The 19,552-nt window shown below is 45.1% G+C and overlaps 1 protein-coding gene across 1 annotated transcript in view; it reads left to right on the forward strand.

Annotated features, from left to right (window-relative positions):
* LOC118357815 (versican core protein-like) overlaps positions 1–19,552 on the forward strand; it is a 53,653-nt gene that overhangs the window by 25,630 nt on the left and 8,471 nt on the right. The window contains exons 5-8 of the mRNA XM_052479980.1: positions 12,837–12,950; positions 13,207–13,320; positions 16,015–16,173; positions 16,889–16,971. Of these exons, the coding sequence (XP_052335940.1) occupies positions 12,837–12,950; positions 13,207–13,320; positions 16,015–16,173; positions 16,889–16,971 (470 nt within the window). The remainder of the gene's footprint in view (positions 1–12,836; positions 12,951–13,206; positions 13,321–16,014; positions 16,174–16,888; positions 16,972–19,552) is intronic.

Consider the following 19,552-nt stretch of genomic DNA (forward strand, 5'->3'; position numbering starts at 1 on the left):
TACCTGATATGTCTACCAAACACACTCCAACCAGCACAGTCTCCTATCTGTTTAGCACTGAGAAACCAAACTATGTAATATCTACAACTTCACATGAAACAGAGGAAAGTAAAGCCACAGAAACTTCTGCTACTGATACAGAGACCAGCTCAATCCCCTATGCAACAGATGAAAAGAGCTCAGTTGACCAGCCTTCTGATACGTTTACCAAAGAGCCTGTCAATACAGCGGTTTCTTCTGTTTATAGCACAGTCAAAGCAGAGCAAATGAAAACCACTGCCATGCCAGACGTAACGATCCCAAAAGGAGAAAGTGAAGTTACAGCTCAGACTGAGAAACCACCAGACTCAGAAACACCATCAGTTCCACCTATCATTGGTGACGCAGTGATGAGCACGGTAGTCTCCTCTACAGATGAAGAGAGCTCTGGTGACCAGACAAGTGATACCACAGACTCTGTGACTACAACAACCACAGCACATTCTCTGTTTATTACTGAGAAACAACCAAAACACGCAGTGACTACAGCATCACATGAAACTGCAACAGTTGACACTGAGACCGCCACCGCCACAATTATTTCTGTATACAGCACAAAGAAAACAACAATGTCACAAGACACTGCAACAGTGGAGACTGTCACAGGCGTCACAGAGAGGCACACAAACACAGAAAAACCTTCAGGTACCCCTGTTACTGGTTACACAGCGACAAGCTCAGTCACCTCCACTACTGGTGAGAAGAGTGCTGATGTTCAGACAATTGCATCAGTACTTAGCATTATAGATGGGGAGAGCTCGGGTGATCAGGCCCCTGATATTTTTACCCAAGACACTGCAACTACCACAGTGTCCTCTCTATTCAGTACAGAGAAACTAGGACTTCTAGGGACTACAGCGTCATCTGAAACTGCAACAGAATCATCCCAAGACTCGTCCATGAGTCCCGTGGTGACCCTCATAGATCCGACGTGGGAACCGATGGGGACATCAGCTATAGTGTTCGACACCTCAGAGGAAGTATTAACTGAGATAACAGAATCTAAACCAATCAAAGAAACGGGAAGGACATCAGGTGTTCCCATTATCGATGACACAGAGTCAAGCTCCATCCTTGATATGTTTACCAAAGACACTGCAACCACCAACGTATTACCTCTGTTCAGTACAGAGAAACTAGGGCATGTCGGGATTACATTGTCACATGAAACTGCAACAGGTGAGACATCAAAGTTGACAATATCTGCAGCATATTCTTTGTATAGCACTGAGAAACCTACAACAATGTCACGAGAAACTGCAACAGCAGAGAGTGGAAAGACCACGACAACGAAAGCAACATCTCTCTACAGCACAGAGAAAACTGCAGAAAGTACAGCCGCAGATAAACCTTCAGTCACTTCTGTTTCTGATGGCACAGAAACAACTTCCTCTTTAACCACTACAGATGAAGAGAGTTCAGTTGACCAAACAAGTGAGATTTTTACAAAGACTTCTTCCGTGACACCTGCGTCTTTTTTGGACAGAACAGAAGCAACAAGTTTAGTTTCCATTACTGTCACATCCTCCACGTTGCCAGATATGATTGAAGTGGTGGACTATGACACTAGTGAAGAGCTTTCACTTCTTGAATCTATACCTTCCGCTGTTCAAACAACCACAAAACCTGAGGGAGAACCTACAACCGTCAGCACCGCCCCCGTTACAAGTTCAGTCCTCACCTCCACAGAAGAAGAGAGCTCAGGTGATCAGACACCTGGAATGTTTACCAAAGACACCACAACTACCAGAGTGTATTCTCTGTTCAGTGCTGAGAAACCAGAACATGTAACGACTTCAGTATCAAATATTACAATCTCCGCAACTTCTTCTCTGTATAACACTGAGAAACCTTCAACAATATCAGAAAAAACTGCAACAGCAGAGAGTGGAAAGGTCACTACAACCACAGCAGCTTCTCAGTACAGCACAGAAAGAATTGCAGAAAGCACAGTCACAGAAAAACGTCCAGTTTATCCTGTTTCTGATGGCACAGAAACAACTTCCTCTTCATCCACTACAGGGAGCTCAGGTGACCAGACTCCTAATATATCCCCCACAAAAAGGGCTTCGAGCACAATCAAAACAGAGCTGGAAACAACCACAACACAGCCTGATATAGAGAAAACAGTGAGAGTGAAAACAGGAAGAGTAACTCCAGTTATTGATGATGCAGCCATCAGGTCTATAGATGAAGAGACATCTGAGATGTCCACCAAAGAGACTCCAGTGACAACAGCGTATCCAATGTACACTACTGTTCAGATGATCAAGACAACCATGTCCTCTCCATCAGACTCAGTCAGCAGATACACAATACAGGAAGCTATTGTGATAAGGGGTGTGACTGAGCAGAAAGTAGAAACCTCAAGCAAAGATACACTCTCAGTTACTCCTGTTATGGCAGGCACTACTATTACATCTCCAGTAATAACTTCTACAGATGAAGAGACCTCAGGTAAACAGACCCATGAAATGTTCACTGCTGTGACTTCTGCAACAAAAGCCTCTCTTCTGTTCAGCACAGTCACAATGAGGGACGAGGTGTCTACCAAATCAACAAGAGTTGGACCCAGTGGACATGCTAATGAGGCATCGACAGTGTCAACTTCTGGGTCCCCGACCACAGCAGGTACTGCCTCCACTTCTTTGGACGTTACCACAAAGACAACAGATGCAACTGTCCACCCATCAGTCACTGCAAATGTCGAAAAAACAGCATATTTTATATACACCCTCGCAGAGGAGGGCTCAGCGGACACAACTGAAATCTTTACCCAGGAATCATCAATGACTCCCGTGGTTAGCCTGACAGATCAGACATGGGAATCAATGGGGGCATCAGCTGCAGTGATCGGCACCTCGCAGGAAGCAGTAACTGAGATAACAGAATCTGAACCGACTCGACAAACAGGAAAGACACCAGGTGTTTCCAACATTGGCGATACAGAGACAAGCTCAATCCTTGATACTTATTCCAAAGAAATTGCAACTACGACAGTCTCCTCTCTTTTCAGTACAGAGAAACCAAGCCAAACAGTGTCGACGTCGTCACATGAATCTGCAACAGCCGAGACTTCAAAGACGGCTCTTACTGCAGCTTCATCTCTACATAGCACAGAGAAACCAGGACAAGTAACAGAAAATAATTTTGTTTCCCATATTACTGATGACACAGAATCAAGTTCAGTCCTCATCTCTACAGATGAAGAAAGCTCAGGTGACCAGACAACTGTAATGTTTACCAATACATCCTCCTTAGCACCTACATCTTCTTTGTACAGCACAGAAGCAACACATTTAGCTTCCATTACTGTCACATCATCCACTTCACCAGAAATGGATGAAGAGGTGGACTATGACATAAGTGTAGAGCCTCCACTCGTTGAAACTTTACCATTTACCATTCAAACAACCACAAAACCTGAGGGAGAACCTACAATCGTCAGCACTGCCCCTGACACAAGTGCAGTCGTAATTTCCAAAGACGAAGAGAGCTCAGGTGACCAGAACCCTGATATTTTTACTAAAGACACTGTAACCACAATGGAGTCCTCTCTATTCAGCACTGAGAAACCAGTACAATTAGTAACTACAGCATTCCATGAAATTGTAACCCCTGAGACTTCAAAGAATACAATCATCACATCTTCCTCTCTGTTTAGCACTGAGAAACCTACCACAGCGTCACAGGGAAGGGCATCAGCAGAGAGTGAAAAGACATCTGCGACTTCCCTCTTCGGCACTGAGAAACCAGGACATGTAATGGCTTCAGCGTCACAGGGAACTGCAACAGCAGAATGTAAAGGGATTGCTATTGCTACTACAGATCCGTCTCTACGTAGCACAGGTACCATTGCTCATGTTGAGAGTACCATCCCAGAGGAGATCTCAGGAGTTCAGACTCCTGATATGTTTACCACACAGTCAGATGCAGCACCTCTTCTCCCAGTGTATAGTACAGTTGGAACAGAACAGCCAGAAGAACCAACAGGCTCAGAAATGTCCTCAGCTGTTTTCATCATTGATGAAACAGAGACAATAGCCATCCTCACTTCGGAAGAGGATATAAGCTCAAGTGGTGCCACAACTGAGATGCTCACCAAGGAATCTGTTGCAACTACGGCATTCCCATCAGAGTCAGTTAGTGTGTACACTACATCAAGAACAACAGTGAGCTCAACAGAAGAAGACAGTTCTGGTGACCAGACCCCTGATATGTTTAGCAAGGTGCAAGCTACGATAATTGAGTTTGCCAGTAGTTATACCACTCCTCATTCATCAACTGGACAGGTGACAGAAGAAACCGGGGCCTCAACACAGGTTACTCACAGCACCTCTACACCCATAGACATGGAGAGATCTGGTATATCAACTACAGAGGATGACCAAGAGACAACTCAGCCAGAGGGTTCAGGTGAAGAGGTACCAGTGGAGACCTCCACTAATCCACAGGACCAGTTCACTGTAGCCACAGATGAGACGGAAATCAACGAGACAGAGAGTACATCTGATGCTCCAAGTGTTGCATCCTCAACACGGTCAACACATATCAGCCAAGCATCTATGTCATCCCAATATACTGTCTCCACTAGCACAGCTGAAACAATACAATCAGCCACTGCTTCATTGCCTGAGCAGGGAAGTGGAGACTTCACAGAACCCTCTACTTCAGAAAGTGAGGGCAAAGAGGATGAGAGTTCAGGTGATGACACATATGCTGTTACAACAGCCCCACTGCATACTACATCATCTTCAACAGACTCAATGGTTACAAAATCAGTAAGCACAGAGGTAACTGATGGAACCAAGGTGGTTGAACAGACAGAAGAACTAACAGGCACCGAGGGACATTCAGCTGGCTCTGACTCACATGTGGCGGCCTCAGTGGTCACATTCACAGATGAAGAGAGCTCTGGCTACCTGACACCTGATATGTTTAACAAGGAATTTGCTACAGCAACATCACTAGGGTCAGAAGCTGTGATGACCAAATCTTCCTCCCCAATAATCAGCAGTGACCCCTTCCAAAGCACAACTGTAGGAACAGTCATCACACCCACAGAAGAAATATATGAAACACCCTTGTACACTCCCGCTGCAGACATTGAAACTCTGGAGCTTTCTGTGGACCAAACAACTGGACGAGCAAGCACATCAAAACCCTTTGTCACTTCCTTCACTTATGTAGACATGGAGGTCTCTGAAATCTCGCCAACAGATGGTGTCCAGGAGAAAATCCAAGCAGAAGAGTCAGGTGAGGAGGCACAAGTGCAGACCACCACTGAACCACAGGACCATTTCATTGTTGCAACCAATGAGACTGAAATCAGCGAGACTGAAAGCACGTCTGAAACACCTCGTGTTGAATCTTCAACAGAGTTCACACAGTCCCAGAAATCCACATTAATCCAATCTCCTTCCATGTCAAGCACAGCTAATACAACAGAGGCTTCCACAGCCTCTTTCACAGAGCAGGGTAGTGGGGACTTGACAATAGACTCTACAGCTGAGGCTGAAGGGACAGAGGACGAGAGTTCAGGTGATGACATCTCTGACGTGTCTACTCGGCAACCTGCAAGCACAACTTCTCCTCCCCTGTCTAGTACAGCAACAACAAAGCAGGATTTTAACACATTTTCTTTCAGCACTGAAACAATCCAAGAAACAGATGTTGAGCTTGATGTAACTATATCATCTGGCACAACTGCAAAGGTTACTTCAAGCAAAGCTCAGGCCCTGGAAAGTGATGTGACAGATAAACCATCAGTTGCTTCCAGTTCACTCACAGACAAAGCCAGCTCTGATGACCAGACTCCGGATATGTTTACCAAAGAGTCTGTCACTGCAAAATTCTATTCTGTATACAGCACAGACAAAACAGAACATGTCACATCCATGACTCGAGATTCTTCTCTGTTCAGCACTGAGCAACCAGGAAAAGTATTGACAATAAAGTCACATAAAGTTGCAATATATGATACTGCAAGGACTGCTACAACTTCTGTTTCTTCTCTATACAGCACAGGTAAACCATCAATTGCTTCCATTTCAGATTTAACCTCCACAGATGAAGAACGCTCTGGTGACCAGACCCCTGATATGTTTACCAAATACTCTGTAAGTACAGTTTCTTCTCTGGATAGCACTAAGAAACCTACCGCCACGTCACAGGAAACTGCAACAGCTACAGGAACTTCCATGTTCAGCACTGACAAGCCAACACAAATACCGACCACAGCTGAGACTGCAGGATCTGCTCCAACTTCACCTTCTTCTCTGTGTAGCACTGAAAAAACATCAGTTGATTCCAATTCAGCTTTAACCTCCAAGGATGAAGAGCGCTTTGGTGACCTTACCATTGATATGTTTACGCAGGAGTCTGTCACTGCAACTGTTCTTTCAATATACAGCACTGACAAAGCCGAACAAGTGACAACTACAGTACCGTCATTTGTAATGACCACAGGAGAGAGCGAAGTTACAGAGAAAACATCAGGCTCAGAACAACTTGTTACGACCGCCACTTTCACACCATCCACTTTGCCATATACTGACGAAGTGGTGGACTATTTACCTTCACCTGTTCAAACTACCACAAAACCTGAGGCAGAAGCTACCATATTCAGAGTTCTCCCTAACACAGAGACAAGCTTAGTAGTCTCCTCTACAGATGAAGAAAGCTCAGGTGACCAGACCCATGATATGTTTACCAAAGAGTCTGTCACTGTAACATTGTCCTCTCTTGTCAGTATTGTCAAGACAGAACAAGTCATGACCACACCAATGTCAACAATAACGCAAGCTTCTCAGACTTCCATATCACCTCGCTCTGACTACGCCACTCCCAAGACAATGGGTGTCGATGACATATCAAAAAGGATGGCGTTCACAACCAAACAACAACCGTCAACTGAGAGAGACACATTCAGCGAGGCAACAGGTCAAACAGAATCCATTGTGTCAAGCACACCAGGCCCAGATGAGGAAGGTCATATCAGCCCTGACACAGAAACCACCATCTTTCCTGAGGCTACACAGCCCCCTGTTACTGTTACTGGGAGTGATCGTACAACTATGAGTGACCATACAACACACCAATTCCCTACAACCAAAAGAGACCATACTACAATGAGAGTCCATACAATGAGTGATCATTTAACCACTGGAGACCACACTGTAGCAGGGGACCACACCACTGTCAGAGACCATACAACATTGCCTTTTGGTTCACAGTCACCCATATCCACTGCCATCCCCTCTATTATCTATCAGGGTGTCACTGACCAGCAGGTTATGATCATCACCTCAACCAGCAGCCAAACCAAAACTAACCAGACCCCCACCATGGTGCTGCGTGGTACAAAACCAGCAACAAGCCCAGTTATCATATTTACAGAAGAGGCCATAGATGAGGATGAACTGTTCTCCACTGTTGTGGACAGCATGACCACAACCCCTGAGATTATCACTAAAGATGACACAATAATTGATGCTGATACTGTGACAATGGTGGACCCCTCCTCACAATTCCACCCCACCATATTTGCAGAGGAAGCAGGGGGAGTCACAGCCCTTACCATGACACCACACTCCTCAATTGCAATGACAGAGGAACCTGAAGGGTCTGGGCCCGATTACTACTTGTCTTCCACAAGTGACCCACCGAGTCTGGCTACAACAGATATCCCGTCAGTCACCTCCGTAAATATATCTGAAGAGGCAAGTGCTGAGACGACAAGCAGCTCTACAAAAGTTGAAGATTCAGAGACTGTAATAACAACCACCACATCATCTGTAGAGTATGTTGAGGCATCTAGTTCAGAGGTCATGTCCACTGTAGCTCAAACCACTCAAGCCACAACTGTTTTCACAGAGTCCAGCTCTCAGACGGCCTTCACCACATCACATATATTTGTTAATGAGTTTTCCAGAGATGGTGTCACTGAAGAGCAGTCCAATACAGAGACTACTCCTTCTGCCCCTGTATCATCCCATGCATCAACTCACCCCATAGATGCAAGCACACAGACCACAGTTAGCAGTGAGGATGATGAATCCCTGACGGATGAGATGGAATTATCCACCACCCCTTCTCCTACTACTATTGAATCTGCGGGAGAAGGCCCTTCTGATGAGGATTCTGAAGTGGAGAACACAACAACTTTATCTAGTTCCAAGCAAGCCACCGTGGTGTCTTTCACTGCTACACAACAGACGTCAGTGTCAACTGAGGAAGACAGAGAGACTGTGAAATCAACCAGTCCACTGCCTGTTGATGAGTTTTCTGGAGATGACAATTCTGAAGGCTCTGGAACCTCCGCCTCTGTCGTGGAGACCTCCCAAACCACAACTCCCACCCCAGACACGAGCTCAACCGCTACTGAGAAGGGTGCAGTGACAGAGGTTACAACTCCAGCACCTTCATTCTCAGAGGAGGGCATCTCTGGGGAGGAAATGACAACTTGGACACCCAAACTCTCTGAAACCACATCCTCTCTGTATAGCACAGATAAATCATCAGTTGCTTACACTTCCAATTTAACCTCCACAGATGAAGAACGCTCTGGTGACCAGACCCCTGATATGTTTACCAAAGACTCTGTGACTACAGTTTCTTCCCTGGATAGCACCAAGAAACCTACTACAGCGTCACAGGAGACTGCAACAGCAGAGAGTGAAAAGACTGCTACAGCTACAGTTTCTTCTCTGTTTAGCACTGAGAAACCATTACAAGTAACAACAATGTCACATGAAACTGTAACAGATGAGACTGCAGGGACTGCTACGACTTCCGCTTCTTCTCTGTATAGCGCAGATAAACCATCAGTTGTGTCCATTTCAGAAATAACCTCCATGCATGAAGAGAGCACTGATGACCTGAACCCTGAAACATTTTCCAAAGATTCTGTTACTCTAAGTGAACAAATTACAGCCACAACTACAGTTTCTTCTCTGTTTAGCACTGAGAAACCAGGACAAGTAATAACATCGTCAAATGAAACTGTGACAGATGAGACTGCAAGGACTGCTACAACTTCAGCTTCTTCTCTCTACAGCACTGAGAAACATTCAGTTGCTTCCATTTCGGATATAACCCCCGCAGATGAAGAGAGCTCAGGTGAGCTGACCCCTGATATGTTTGCCAAAGAGTCTGCAACTACCACAGTTTCTCCATTTGACAGTACTGTCAAAATGGAGCAGGTAACAGCCACAACAATGTCACCTGAAAAATCAATAGCAGAGAGTGAAAAGACTACATCTACCACAGTGTCGTCTCTGGTTAGCACTGAGAACACAGAGAAAGCTTACTCCCAGCTGAGTTTGTCTGTCCATTCCACTGTTGAGCCATCTGTAATGCCCGATGTGGTGGTCCAGTTTGTCACAACCTTTGTCCCCGAGGTGGACATGACAATGCCTGGGAAATCTTTCCATCAGGCCAGGTCTGAGATTGAATTTACCCAACATCCTCTCATTGACATCTCATCTGAAAAAACTGCAGAGGCCACCACGAGTCCCATGTTGCTTGAGGTAGATTCAAGGGACTCCATTGACACTGTAACCACACCTGCACAGGGCTCAGAATCACCTTTTGTTGCCACAACTTCTACAGCAATACCATTTAAATCAGAAGTTGAATCTTCAAGCCAGGGACTTACAACAGAGAGAGTTTCTACTGATACAGAGGTCAGCTCAGAACAAGACAGTGAGGTCAACAGGACTTGCACTCCCACCAGTATCTCTATAAAGGAGGAAGCGACCGGGTACGTTGTTACTTCTCTAGTCACGGACATTGCCACTGCAGTGTACAGTACACCTGCTTCCGCTGTGGTCACATCTGCTTTGCCAGACATTGAGGAAGAGGCGGACCATGAAAATATTCCAGATCTGTCACAGGTTGAATCTGAACCTGCTCTTCAAACAACCACAAAACCAGAGGGAGAACCTACAGCTGTCAGCACTGCCTCTGGCACAAGTTCAGTCCTCACTTCCATCGATGAAGAGATCTCAGGTGATCAGAAACCTGCTATGTTTACCAGAAAGTATGCAACTACAACAACTACAGTTATTTCTCTGTTTAGCTCAGAGAAACTCACAACATTATTACAGGAATCGGTAACAACAGAGACTGAAGGCACAGACCAAACCGAGGGACCAGCAATTACTCCTGTCATTGATGAGGCAGAGACGAGCCCAGTCCTACATGTAATGACAACAGCAAAATCACCAGATGCGAGTGCTGCTATTGATCAGACCACAAAAGCATCAGACTCTGAGGAGTCTTTTACTCCAGGTGTTGATGACACAGAAACAGGTTCAGTAGAAGGGGCAACTCCAATGACCACCCAGGAGTCTCTTGAAACAGAAGCTCATGTGCACAGTAGCACAGCCAAGCCATTGCAGACATCCACATCACCAGTCTCTGAATATGCGAGTGCCCTCACCTCTGCTAAAATAACTGGTGAGAGTGAAGAAACAGAACAGACAGAAACAACCAGCACAGAACAGCCATCAGACATTCCCAGTTCAATGAAAAGCACTGTGATCTCAGTCCTACCTTATACAGATGAGGAGAGTTCAGGTGACCAGACTCCTGATATGTTTACCAAAGAGTCTGTCACAACTTTAGCTTCATACCTGTATAGCACTGGGAAACCTATTATATCTTCACATGCAACTGTAACAGCAGAGACTGAAGTCACAGAAGAAACAGAGAGGCCATCAGGCTCGAAACAGCCATCATCTACTCCTGTTATTGATGAGACGGAGACAAGCCCAGTCCTCTCCTCTACAGACAAAAGTAGTTCCGGTGATCAAACCCCTGACATGTCTACCAAAGAGTCTGCCACTGAACAAGTGACAACCACAGCAATGCCACACGTAATGACCACAAGAGCACACAGTGAAAAGATGGCACCTACAAAAGTGTCTTCTCTGTACAGCACAGAGAAACCTGACTCAATGAGTGACCTCGCCTCTGCTGAAATAACTGCTGAGAGTGAAGGAACAAAACAGACGGAATCAACAAGCATAGAACAGCCACCGGGTGTTTCCAGTTCAATGGGAAACACTGTGAGCTCAGTCCTATCTGATACAGAGGAGGAGAGCTCTGGTGACCAGACTCCTCATATGTTTACCAAAGACTCACCAGCTACTACAGTTTCTTCTATGTATAGCACTGAGAAAGCTACAACATCTTCACAGGAATCTGTAACAGCAGAGAGTGAAGTCACGGAGCAAACAGAGAGACCAGCAGGCTCTGACAAACCGTCAGTTATTGATGATACTGAAAGCAACTCCGTCTTACCTTCTACAGATGACAAGAGCTCAGGGGACCAGACAAGTGAGAGTTTCGCCACAGATGGTTTTGCACCAGAAGCTCCTCTCCTGGCTAGTACAGCCCCTCCAATTGTCTCTGTCCATTCCACTAAGGTGACAACGGAGGCCAATGTGATGATCCAGTTTGTCGCAACATTTTCCCCCAAACCAGACTTGACAACACCCGAGGCTTCGCTCCAAGAGGGCCTGTCTGAGATTGCATTTACCCATCGTTCCCAACCGGACATATTTTCTGAGGAAACGGCAATGCCCACAACCAGACCCATGCCGCCTGAGGAAGATTCAAGCCAGTCTGTTGACACTTTAACAACACCCGCTCAGAGCTCTGAATCAAATTGTGTCTCCACTGCCTCTCCAGTGAAGACTGATGCTCTACCATCTACATCAGAGGAAGAGGAACAGGTTGAAGCTTCAAGCCAGGTACCTACAACAGAGGATGCTTCTCCTAGTGCAGAGGGCAGCTCCGAACAAGAGGCCGAGGTCAAAAAAACAGACATTTCTGCCATTGGCTCTCCTCTAACCGATAAAGTGTTAGAAACTAAAGTGTATAGAACACCCACGACAGACGTTGATGAAGAAGTGGACTATGAGAGTGTTACAGAGCCCTTACAGGTTGAGTCGGAACCTTCCCTCATTGAAACCACCACAACACCTGAGGTAGAAGCGACCACGGTCAGCAGTGTCCCAACGGAGGCTCAGAAGATTGAGCATGCGTCATCAAGTTCAGAGAGCAGTTCGTCGAGCAGCTCGGAGGAAGTGTCAAACCCGTCTGTGACTCAGTCAGCATTGACCTCCTCCGGCTCTGAAAGCAGCTCAGGAAGCGGCTTGGAGAAAAAGATGACCATAGTTTCCCCTGTGAAGCCGGAGAGTGACACAGCAGAGGAGACCACCCCATCCCTCTCTGTTACTCAGGCAGAACTTGCAACCGCCATCACTGATTCACCCTCTCTCACGCATCCTAGGGCTGAAATTGAGCCAGCGGGTTCTGAGAGCAGTCCCGAAGGAAAGACGGCTTCTGAAGTTGTTACTCCTGCCACTAAGATGCCAATGTGGGAAATGCCAGAGTACACAACTGTATCGCCAGCTGAAACACAGAGCCAGACAGAATCGGTCTCTATGATCCAAAGCACTCCTTCATCTGTGTCTGAGGAGGAGGAAAGTGTGGACTATGATAATATATCAGGACCTACATTAGTCGAGGGTGAACCCCCCATCAAGGTAGTGGAAACTATCACTTCAGCTGAGACTGGAATGGATTTGGGCCAGATGACTGTTGTTGAGATTGCAGGTATGTCATTTTAAAAATGGTGGTGAATGATACAATGCTATTGTGTGTAATGGAAATAATATCATCATATCATACTTTTTAACATTTGTCATTTCACATTTGTCTTCTTCTAGAATGTGATATCAATTGAATGTTTGTTTTTCTCATTTGACTTCTGATCTAACCCACAGGCATCCACTCCTGCACTGAGAACATTTGTCTGAACGGGGGCTCTTGCTACAGAAGCGGACGTTTCCAATCTTGCAGCTGTGCCCCTGGCTACAGTGGGGATCGTTGTGAAACAGGTATGCCAAGAATGTTTTTTACTAAGCGTTGTAGAGTGTGAGGATCAGTTCTCAATATGCTAACAATTTGTAAGTCGCTCTGGATAAGAGCGTCTGCTAAATGACTTAAATGTAAATGTAAATGTAAATATATTTGAAAGAGGACACATTTTGGTGGCTTACTGGTGTAGCGTTGGGTGCATTAGCCATGTGCCAACATTTCTTTTGTTTACCTATGCAGTGTAATCTACCCATGTTATTTTTAAACTATTTTCAGACATTGATGAATGTCAATCCAACCCCTGTCGCAATGGAGGTACCTGCATTGACGGCCTGAATTCCTTCACCTGTGTTTGCCTCCCGAGCTATGCTGGATTGTATTGTGATGAAGGTATGCTTGTGACAATTTCCACGGGATCTGTCAGTATGATCCTCTCCGTGTCGAACATATCAGCTGAATCAAATCATTTGATCAGATATTGGTTTTTAGGTTGTTTCAGGCTTCCAGGCTTTCAGGCTTTTTAAATGCTATGTCCTAACCTACAGTGTATCCACACATCAGAGCACTTGTACATACAAGGGAGAATATGACAGAGTAAAATAAACCACGTCATATTGTTCGTGGCAATGGTGTGAGGTGCTCCCATCGCTGGCTTCTAATTCACACCGAAATACATCACACATCATTGAATTTAGGTAACAGAGGGAAGACATTTGTTTTGAGAAAAGTGACATATCTCCAGATATTGCGTGTGTGTATGTGTGTATCCATCTTAATATGTGATCAGTTACCTGAGCCCTTGGGAAACAGAGTGGGACGACGAGACCGAGTCATTAAAACACTGGAGTTAGAGTAGAAATGGAATGGTCACCTCCCACCTCCCAGTACAGCTCCATTCAGTGCCTTCTCCATAACACCTGCTGCGTTCCACTCACAGACAGTCTCTGAGTCATAAACATCTTTATTTATGTCTTCAGGACATCCACATTTTACAGGCCTTAGTGTCGGCCTCAGGCACTCATACTATTAAGATATAGGGTAGTGTTACTAAACACATTGCCAGGGGCTACAGTCTCTACAAATTCCACATGACTGGAAACACAATGGCCTAATAAAGAAATCACAGACATTTGGTTGATGCCCACCCAGTCAAGTTGTAAAGGAATTTACCAGTACAGGTGTGCTAGTCTTAATCAGCTCAACGATGATGTAATCATTGGCCTTAAGCAGTGAATGTGAAAGGAATCAGTAGACCTTACTGGATTTGTTCCACAGAACCTGGGTCGGGACACTCGTTGACATTGATGGGTGTGATAACTAAGGATGATGCCATCCAGACCAACTCATAGCCTCTTATTCGAGTCTATAGCTTCGCTGCACCCCATTTTGACCCTAGTGTGTTGACCAAGGGCGTCATCCACATTGGCCAGTTTGTCCCGACCACACCTCGAATGTTGCTGCCTTCACTCATCAGCGAGCCAGGGCCGGATCCTGTGTGCTAAGACCCAGCTGTTTTCTAAGGGTCTCGTGCCAGAGGAGAAACAGTAAGGTTGGACAAACAGAGAAAAGGCCACGATTAATCCATAGGGTTGTGCAGCTGTATCGAGGGAGTAACCACGACAAGAGAGAGAGAGTAAATAGTAAATAGAAGTAAATAGACGTGTCACAGTAGTACACACAAGCACACAACACACACACACACACACACACACACACACACACACACACACACACACACACACACACACACACACATGATTGCATCATGACAGGGTTACAATCAAAATGGTTCATGAAATCTGATATTGAAAAAATGGTGCTTACACAGGCAGTCCAATTCTGATATTTCTTTTCTCCACAAATTGCTTTTGGACCAGTCACATCAGATCTTTTTACGAGCCGACCAAAAGACTAATAAGTATAAACAACATCGGAATTGGGCTGCCTGTGTAAATGCAGCCCTTGTGTAATGAGGTTAGGAGATGTTATTCTGTTAGAAACTGAGGGGATTGATAGCTAAACAATGTGTAATGCTTCATACTTAGATTCTTATTTTGAAAAGAACGCCTGGCTTGGTTCCAATTACAGTAACGGCTGTAGGAACCGCCAGCTGATGCTAATCTATATTAGGAATTGCCAGCTGATGCTCAACTATATTCTAGAATATTAATTGATACCAATTCAGGGGTTTTCCAACACAATTATCCATATATGCAGAATGTGACCTGTGAACCCCTGTAACTATTCACCTAGCAGAGCTATATCAATTACATTCCAAAACTGTGGTCTTACAGTATTTCACGTTTAATTAGCTATGCTGAGAACAATAACCTTACAATTGTTTAGCGTCGACCTGAGATTTGGGGAAGACACAGTACACACACGCTATCCAGGATGTTCGTGTGACACTCCTGCTGTTGGCGACCCTGAGTGTCTTTCTTTGTTTGACCTCTCCACTCGTTTAGTGGTGCTGGGGGGTAAAGGAGACAGCGGCCATATCCTGACCCTGAGAGAGAGTACAGTGAGAGCGACAGCGCTAATTAGTGTGTCCGAGATAGCAGCAGAGCCAGAAGCACACTACCCTGCTCTCTGTCTTTCTCCCAAATATATCCTTAATCTATGTGTTATGCACTGGAGGATTAGTAACAAACAAAGATAAACATGCAGATAGGACCAGGCTCTGACAGGTGTTGGACAGATTGGACATTCTTAAATCTTAAAGGCAGACTCTATATTTTTCAGTGAAATTAAATTGAAAGGGTATTGGAATAAGTGTAACCTTTGTATCTACTAATCATATTCTCTCTCTCTCTCTCTCTCTCTCTCTCTCTCTCTCTCTCTCTCTCTCTCTCTCTCTCTCTCTCTCTCTCTCTCTCTCTCTCTCTCTCTCTCTCTCTCTCTCTCTCTCTCTCTCTCTCTCTCTCTCTCTCTCTCTCTCTCTCTCTCTCTCTCTCTCTCTCTCTCTCTCTCTCTCTCTCTCTCTCTCTCTCTCTCTCTCTCTCTCTCTCTCTCTCTCTCTCTCTCTCTCTCTCTCTCTCTCTCTCTCTCTCTCTCTCTCTCTCTCTCTCTCTCTCTCTCTCTCAGACACTCAGACGTGTGACTACGGCTGGCATAAGTTCCAGGGACACTGCTACAAGTACAACCCCCAGAGGAGGAACTGGGATACAGCGGAGAAGGAGTGTCGGGTACAGGGGGCACACCTCACCAGCATTCTCTCCCATGATGAGCAGCGGTTTGTCAACCGTAAGTGTGATATCACACACGCACGTACACGACACACAAACAACACTGTTAAGAAAATGCTCAATAACACAGTATTAACAACCTGTAAGTTACTTCTACGGCATGTCACAGGCAGTATACCTCCTATATATATATATATGGAACGGATTTCCAGAAACACCAGGGGATTTCCAACACATGTATCCCCATGCTGCTCGCCTTAAAGTCAGCATTTGCTCATCTCATCAGTGTATATGGGCTGTGGATCAAAAGTTAAAGAGGCATTGTGGATGACTACAGTAGTTTTCTGGCTGGTTGGCAGCGCCAGCAGAGTAGCCGACAAATGTCTCGACTGAGAGAGTGAGAGAGAGTGAGAGAGAGAGAGAGAGAGAGAGAGAGAGAGAGAGAGAGAGAGAGAGAGAGAGAGAGAGAGAGAGAGAGAGAGAGAGAGAGAGAGAGAGAGAGAGAGAGAGAGAGAGAGAGAGAGAGAGAGAGAGAGAGAGAGAGAGAGAGAGAGAGAGAGAGAGAGAGAGAGAGAGAGAGAGAGAGGGAGAGAGAGAGAGAGAGAGAGAGAGAGAGAGAGAGAGAGAATGGAGGCAGGCAGTTGGAACAGGAAGAGTGGTGCATGTATTTAAAAAATGCCTCTCTCTGTTTATGGAGTGACTGTTTGACACCTAAATGAGGCAGTGGAATCAAATCATTGACCTCCTGTGTTTCATTGTGCCATGCACGCCAGGTCTTGGACAGGACTACCAATGGATCGGCCTGAACGATAAGATGTACGATAATGACTTCCGCTGGACCGACAGCATGCCCATGGTAAGAAGGGGTTATCACACTTTTTTTGCCTCAATAAACAGTGTTGAATCCTGTTAAATATGTTGCTGACACCACCGTCTGGGTGGCCATCACCCGAGTGGCGCAGTGGTCTAAGGTACTGCAATTCAGCGTCACTACAGACACCCTGGTTCAAATCCAGGCTGTATCACAACCGGCCGTGCTTGGGAGTCCCATAGGGCGGCGTACAATTGGCCCAGCGTCGCCTGGGATTGTCCTGCATAGGCCGTCATTGTGAATAAGAAATTGTTCTTAACTGACTTGCCTAGTTAAAGAAAGGTTACATTGAAAAAGATTATCCTGAAGGAGTGAAAAAATAAACTCACTGTGGTCACTTTCTCACGACGTACACTACTTTGTCCTCAACACCCTGTTGAGCGCACTGGCTTGGTGTCACTCTACACCATATGTCCAGTGACATCGGGTGCCACTCAATGACAACAATCTCTGTCATTCACAAACTTTAACAATAAAAAAAAGAGCCACTAGGTGTGCCTCAGTATGTAGCGTTATGCGTCTGCTCAAGTGGAAGTGTGTTTGTTTATGGTTGTGTAAACTTACTGCAGATTCCCCTCACGAAACAGGAAAGTGGTTAATTACTACTTTCAGCTACGTTAAACAGATTAACTCTTCACTTCAAAGATAAGAGCCCACCATCACCAGGGGAGGCTGGAAGGGGGAGGGACAGAGAGTGCCTGGGGGGCAGGAGATAAGTTGTGTCCGTTTGCAGCAGGATCCCCTCTCAGCTGAGAGAGATAGGAATGAAGGTGTCAGTGATGCGGAATCGAGAGGAGCTGACAGGCACAGACATGTACAGGCCTCCCCCTCTCCTCCCTCTCCTCAGGAAGCACAGCAGGCACCCGGAGGAAGGGCCACCAACCAGCAGCCAGACACACAGATGGGCAGCACCTGTGCACGGCAGCAGATAGAGAGAAGGGGGGGTAGGGTAGTGGGTCTGGGTGGGTGGTCAGCTTTACTGTATCTCGGCTTTATCTGGGAGCAGAGTGTATTAGCATAACTGGTATTAAATAATCTCTTGCTTAAGACGCTGGACAGAAGAAGAAAAACACACACTACATTTCAAAAGTTTAGGGTCACTTAGAAATGTCCTTGTTTTTGAAAGAAAAGCACATTATTTATCCATTAAAATAACATAAAATTGATCAGAAATACAGTGTAGACATTGTTAATGTTGTAAATGACTATTGTAGCTCAAAACAGCAGATTTTTCATGGAATAACTACCTAGGCATACAGAGGCCCATTATCAGCAACCATCACTCCTGTGTTCCAATGGCACGATGTGTTAGCTAATCCAAGTTTATAATTTTTAAAGGCTAATTTATCATTAGAAAACCCTTTTGCAATTATGTTTGCACAGCTGAAAACTGTTGTACTGATTAAAGAAGCAATAAAACCGGCTTCTAGACTAGTTGACTATCTGGAGTATCAGCATTTATGGGTTCGATTACAGGCTCAAAATGGCCAGAAACAAATAACTTTCTTCTGAAACTTGTCAGTCTATTCTTGTTCTGAGAAATGATAGCTATTCTATTTGAGAAATTGCCAAGAAACTTAAGATCTCGTACAACGCTGTGTACTACTCCCTTCACAGAACAGCGCAAACTGGCTTTAACCACAATAGAAAGAGAAGTGGGAGGCCCCGGTGCACAACTGAGAATGAGGACAAGTACATTAGAGTGTATAGTTTGAGAAACAGGCGCTTCAGAAGTCCTCAACTGGCAGCTTCATTAAATAGTACACCAATACACCTGTCTCAACATCAACAGTGAAGGGGCGACTCCGGGATGCTGGCCTTCTAGGCAGAGTTGCAAAGAAAAATACATATATCAGACTGGCCAATAAAAATTAAATATTAAGATGGGTAAAAGAACACAGACACTGGACAGAAGAATTCTGCCTAGAAGGCCAGCATCCCTGAGTCACTTCTTCATCGTTGCTGATAATGGGCCTCTGTACGCCTATGTAGATATACCATTAAAATCAGCCATTTGAAGATACAATAGTCATTTATAACATTAATATGTCTACACGGTATTTCTGATCAATTTTATGTTATTTTAATGGGAAAAATGTGCTTTTCATTCAAAAACGAGGAAAATTGTAAGTGACAACAAACTTTTGAACGGTAGAGTACATATACAGTTGAAGTCAGAAGTTTACATGCACTTAGGTTGGAGTCATTAAAACTTGTTTTTCAACCACTCCACTGGGAATGTGATGAATGAAATAAAAGATGAAATGAATAATTCTCTCTCTCTATTATTCTGACATTTCACATTCTTAAAATAATGTGGTGATCCTAACTGACCTAAAACAGGGAATTTTTACTAGGATTAAATTCAGTCAGGAATTGTGAAAAACTGAGTTCATATGTATTTGGCTAAGGTGTATGTAAACGTCTGACTTCAACTGAAACACGCACGGCCTTGATTCTCAATTAATTTAGGACATGTATAAATTCTACTGTGTGTGCGTGTGTGTGTGGGGGGCGGGGGGTGAAGAGCCTGTTTGATTATTTTGTGGAGGATGCAGGGGGCTGT

The sequence above is a fragment of the Oncorhynchus keta genome, chromosome 25 (assembly GCF_023373465.1).
Source record: "Oncorhynchus keta strain PuntledgeMale-10-30-2019 chromosome 25, Oket_V2, whole genome shotgun sequence".
Classification (NCBI taxonomy): Eukaryota; Metazoa; Chordata; class Actinopteri; order Salmoniformes; family Salmonidae; genus Oncorhynchus; species Oncorhynchus keta.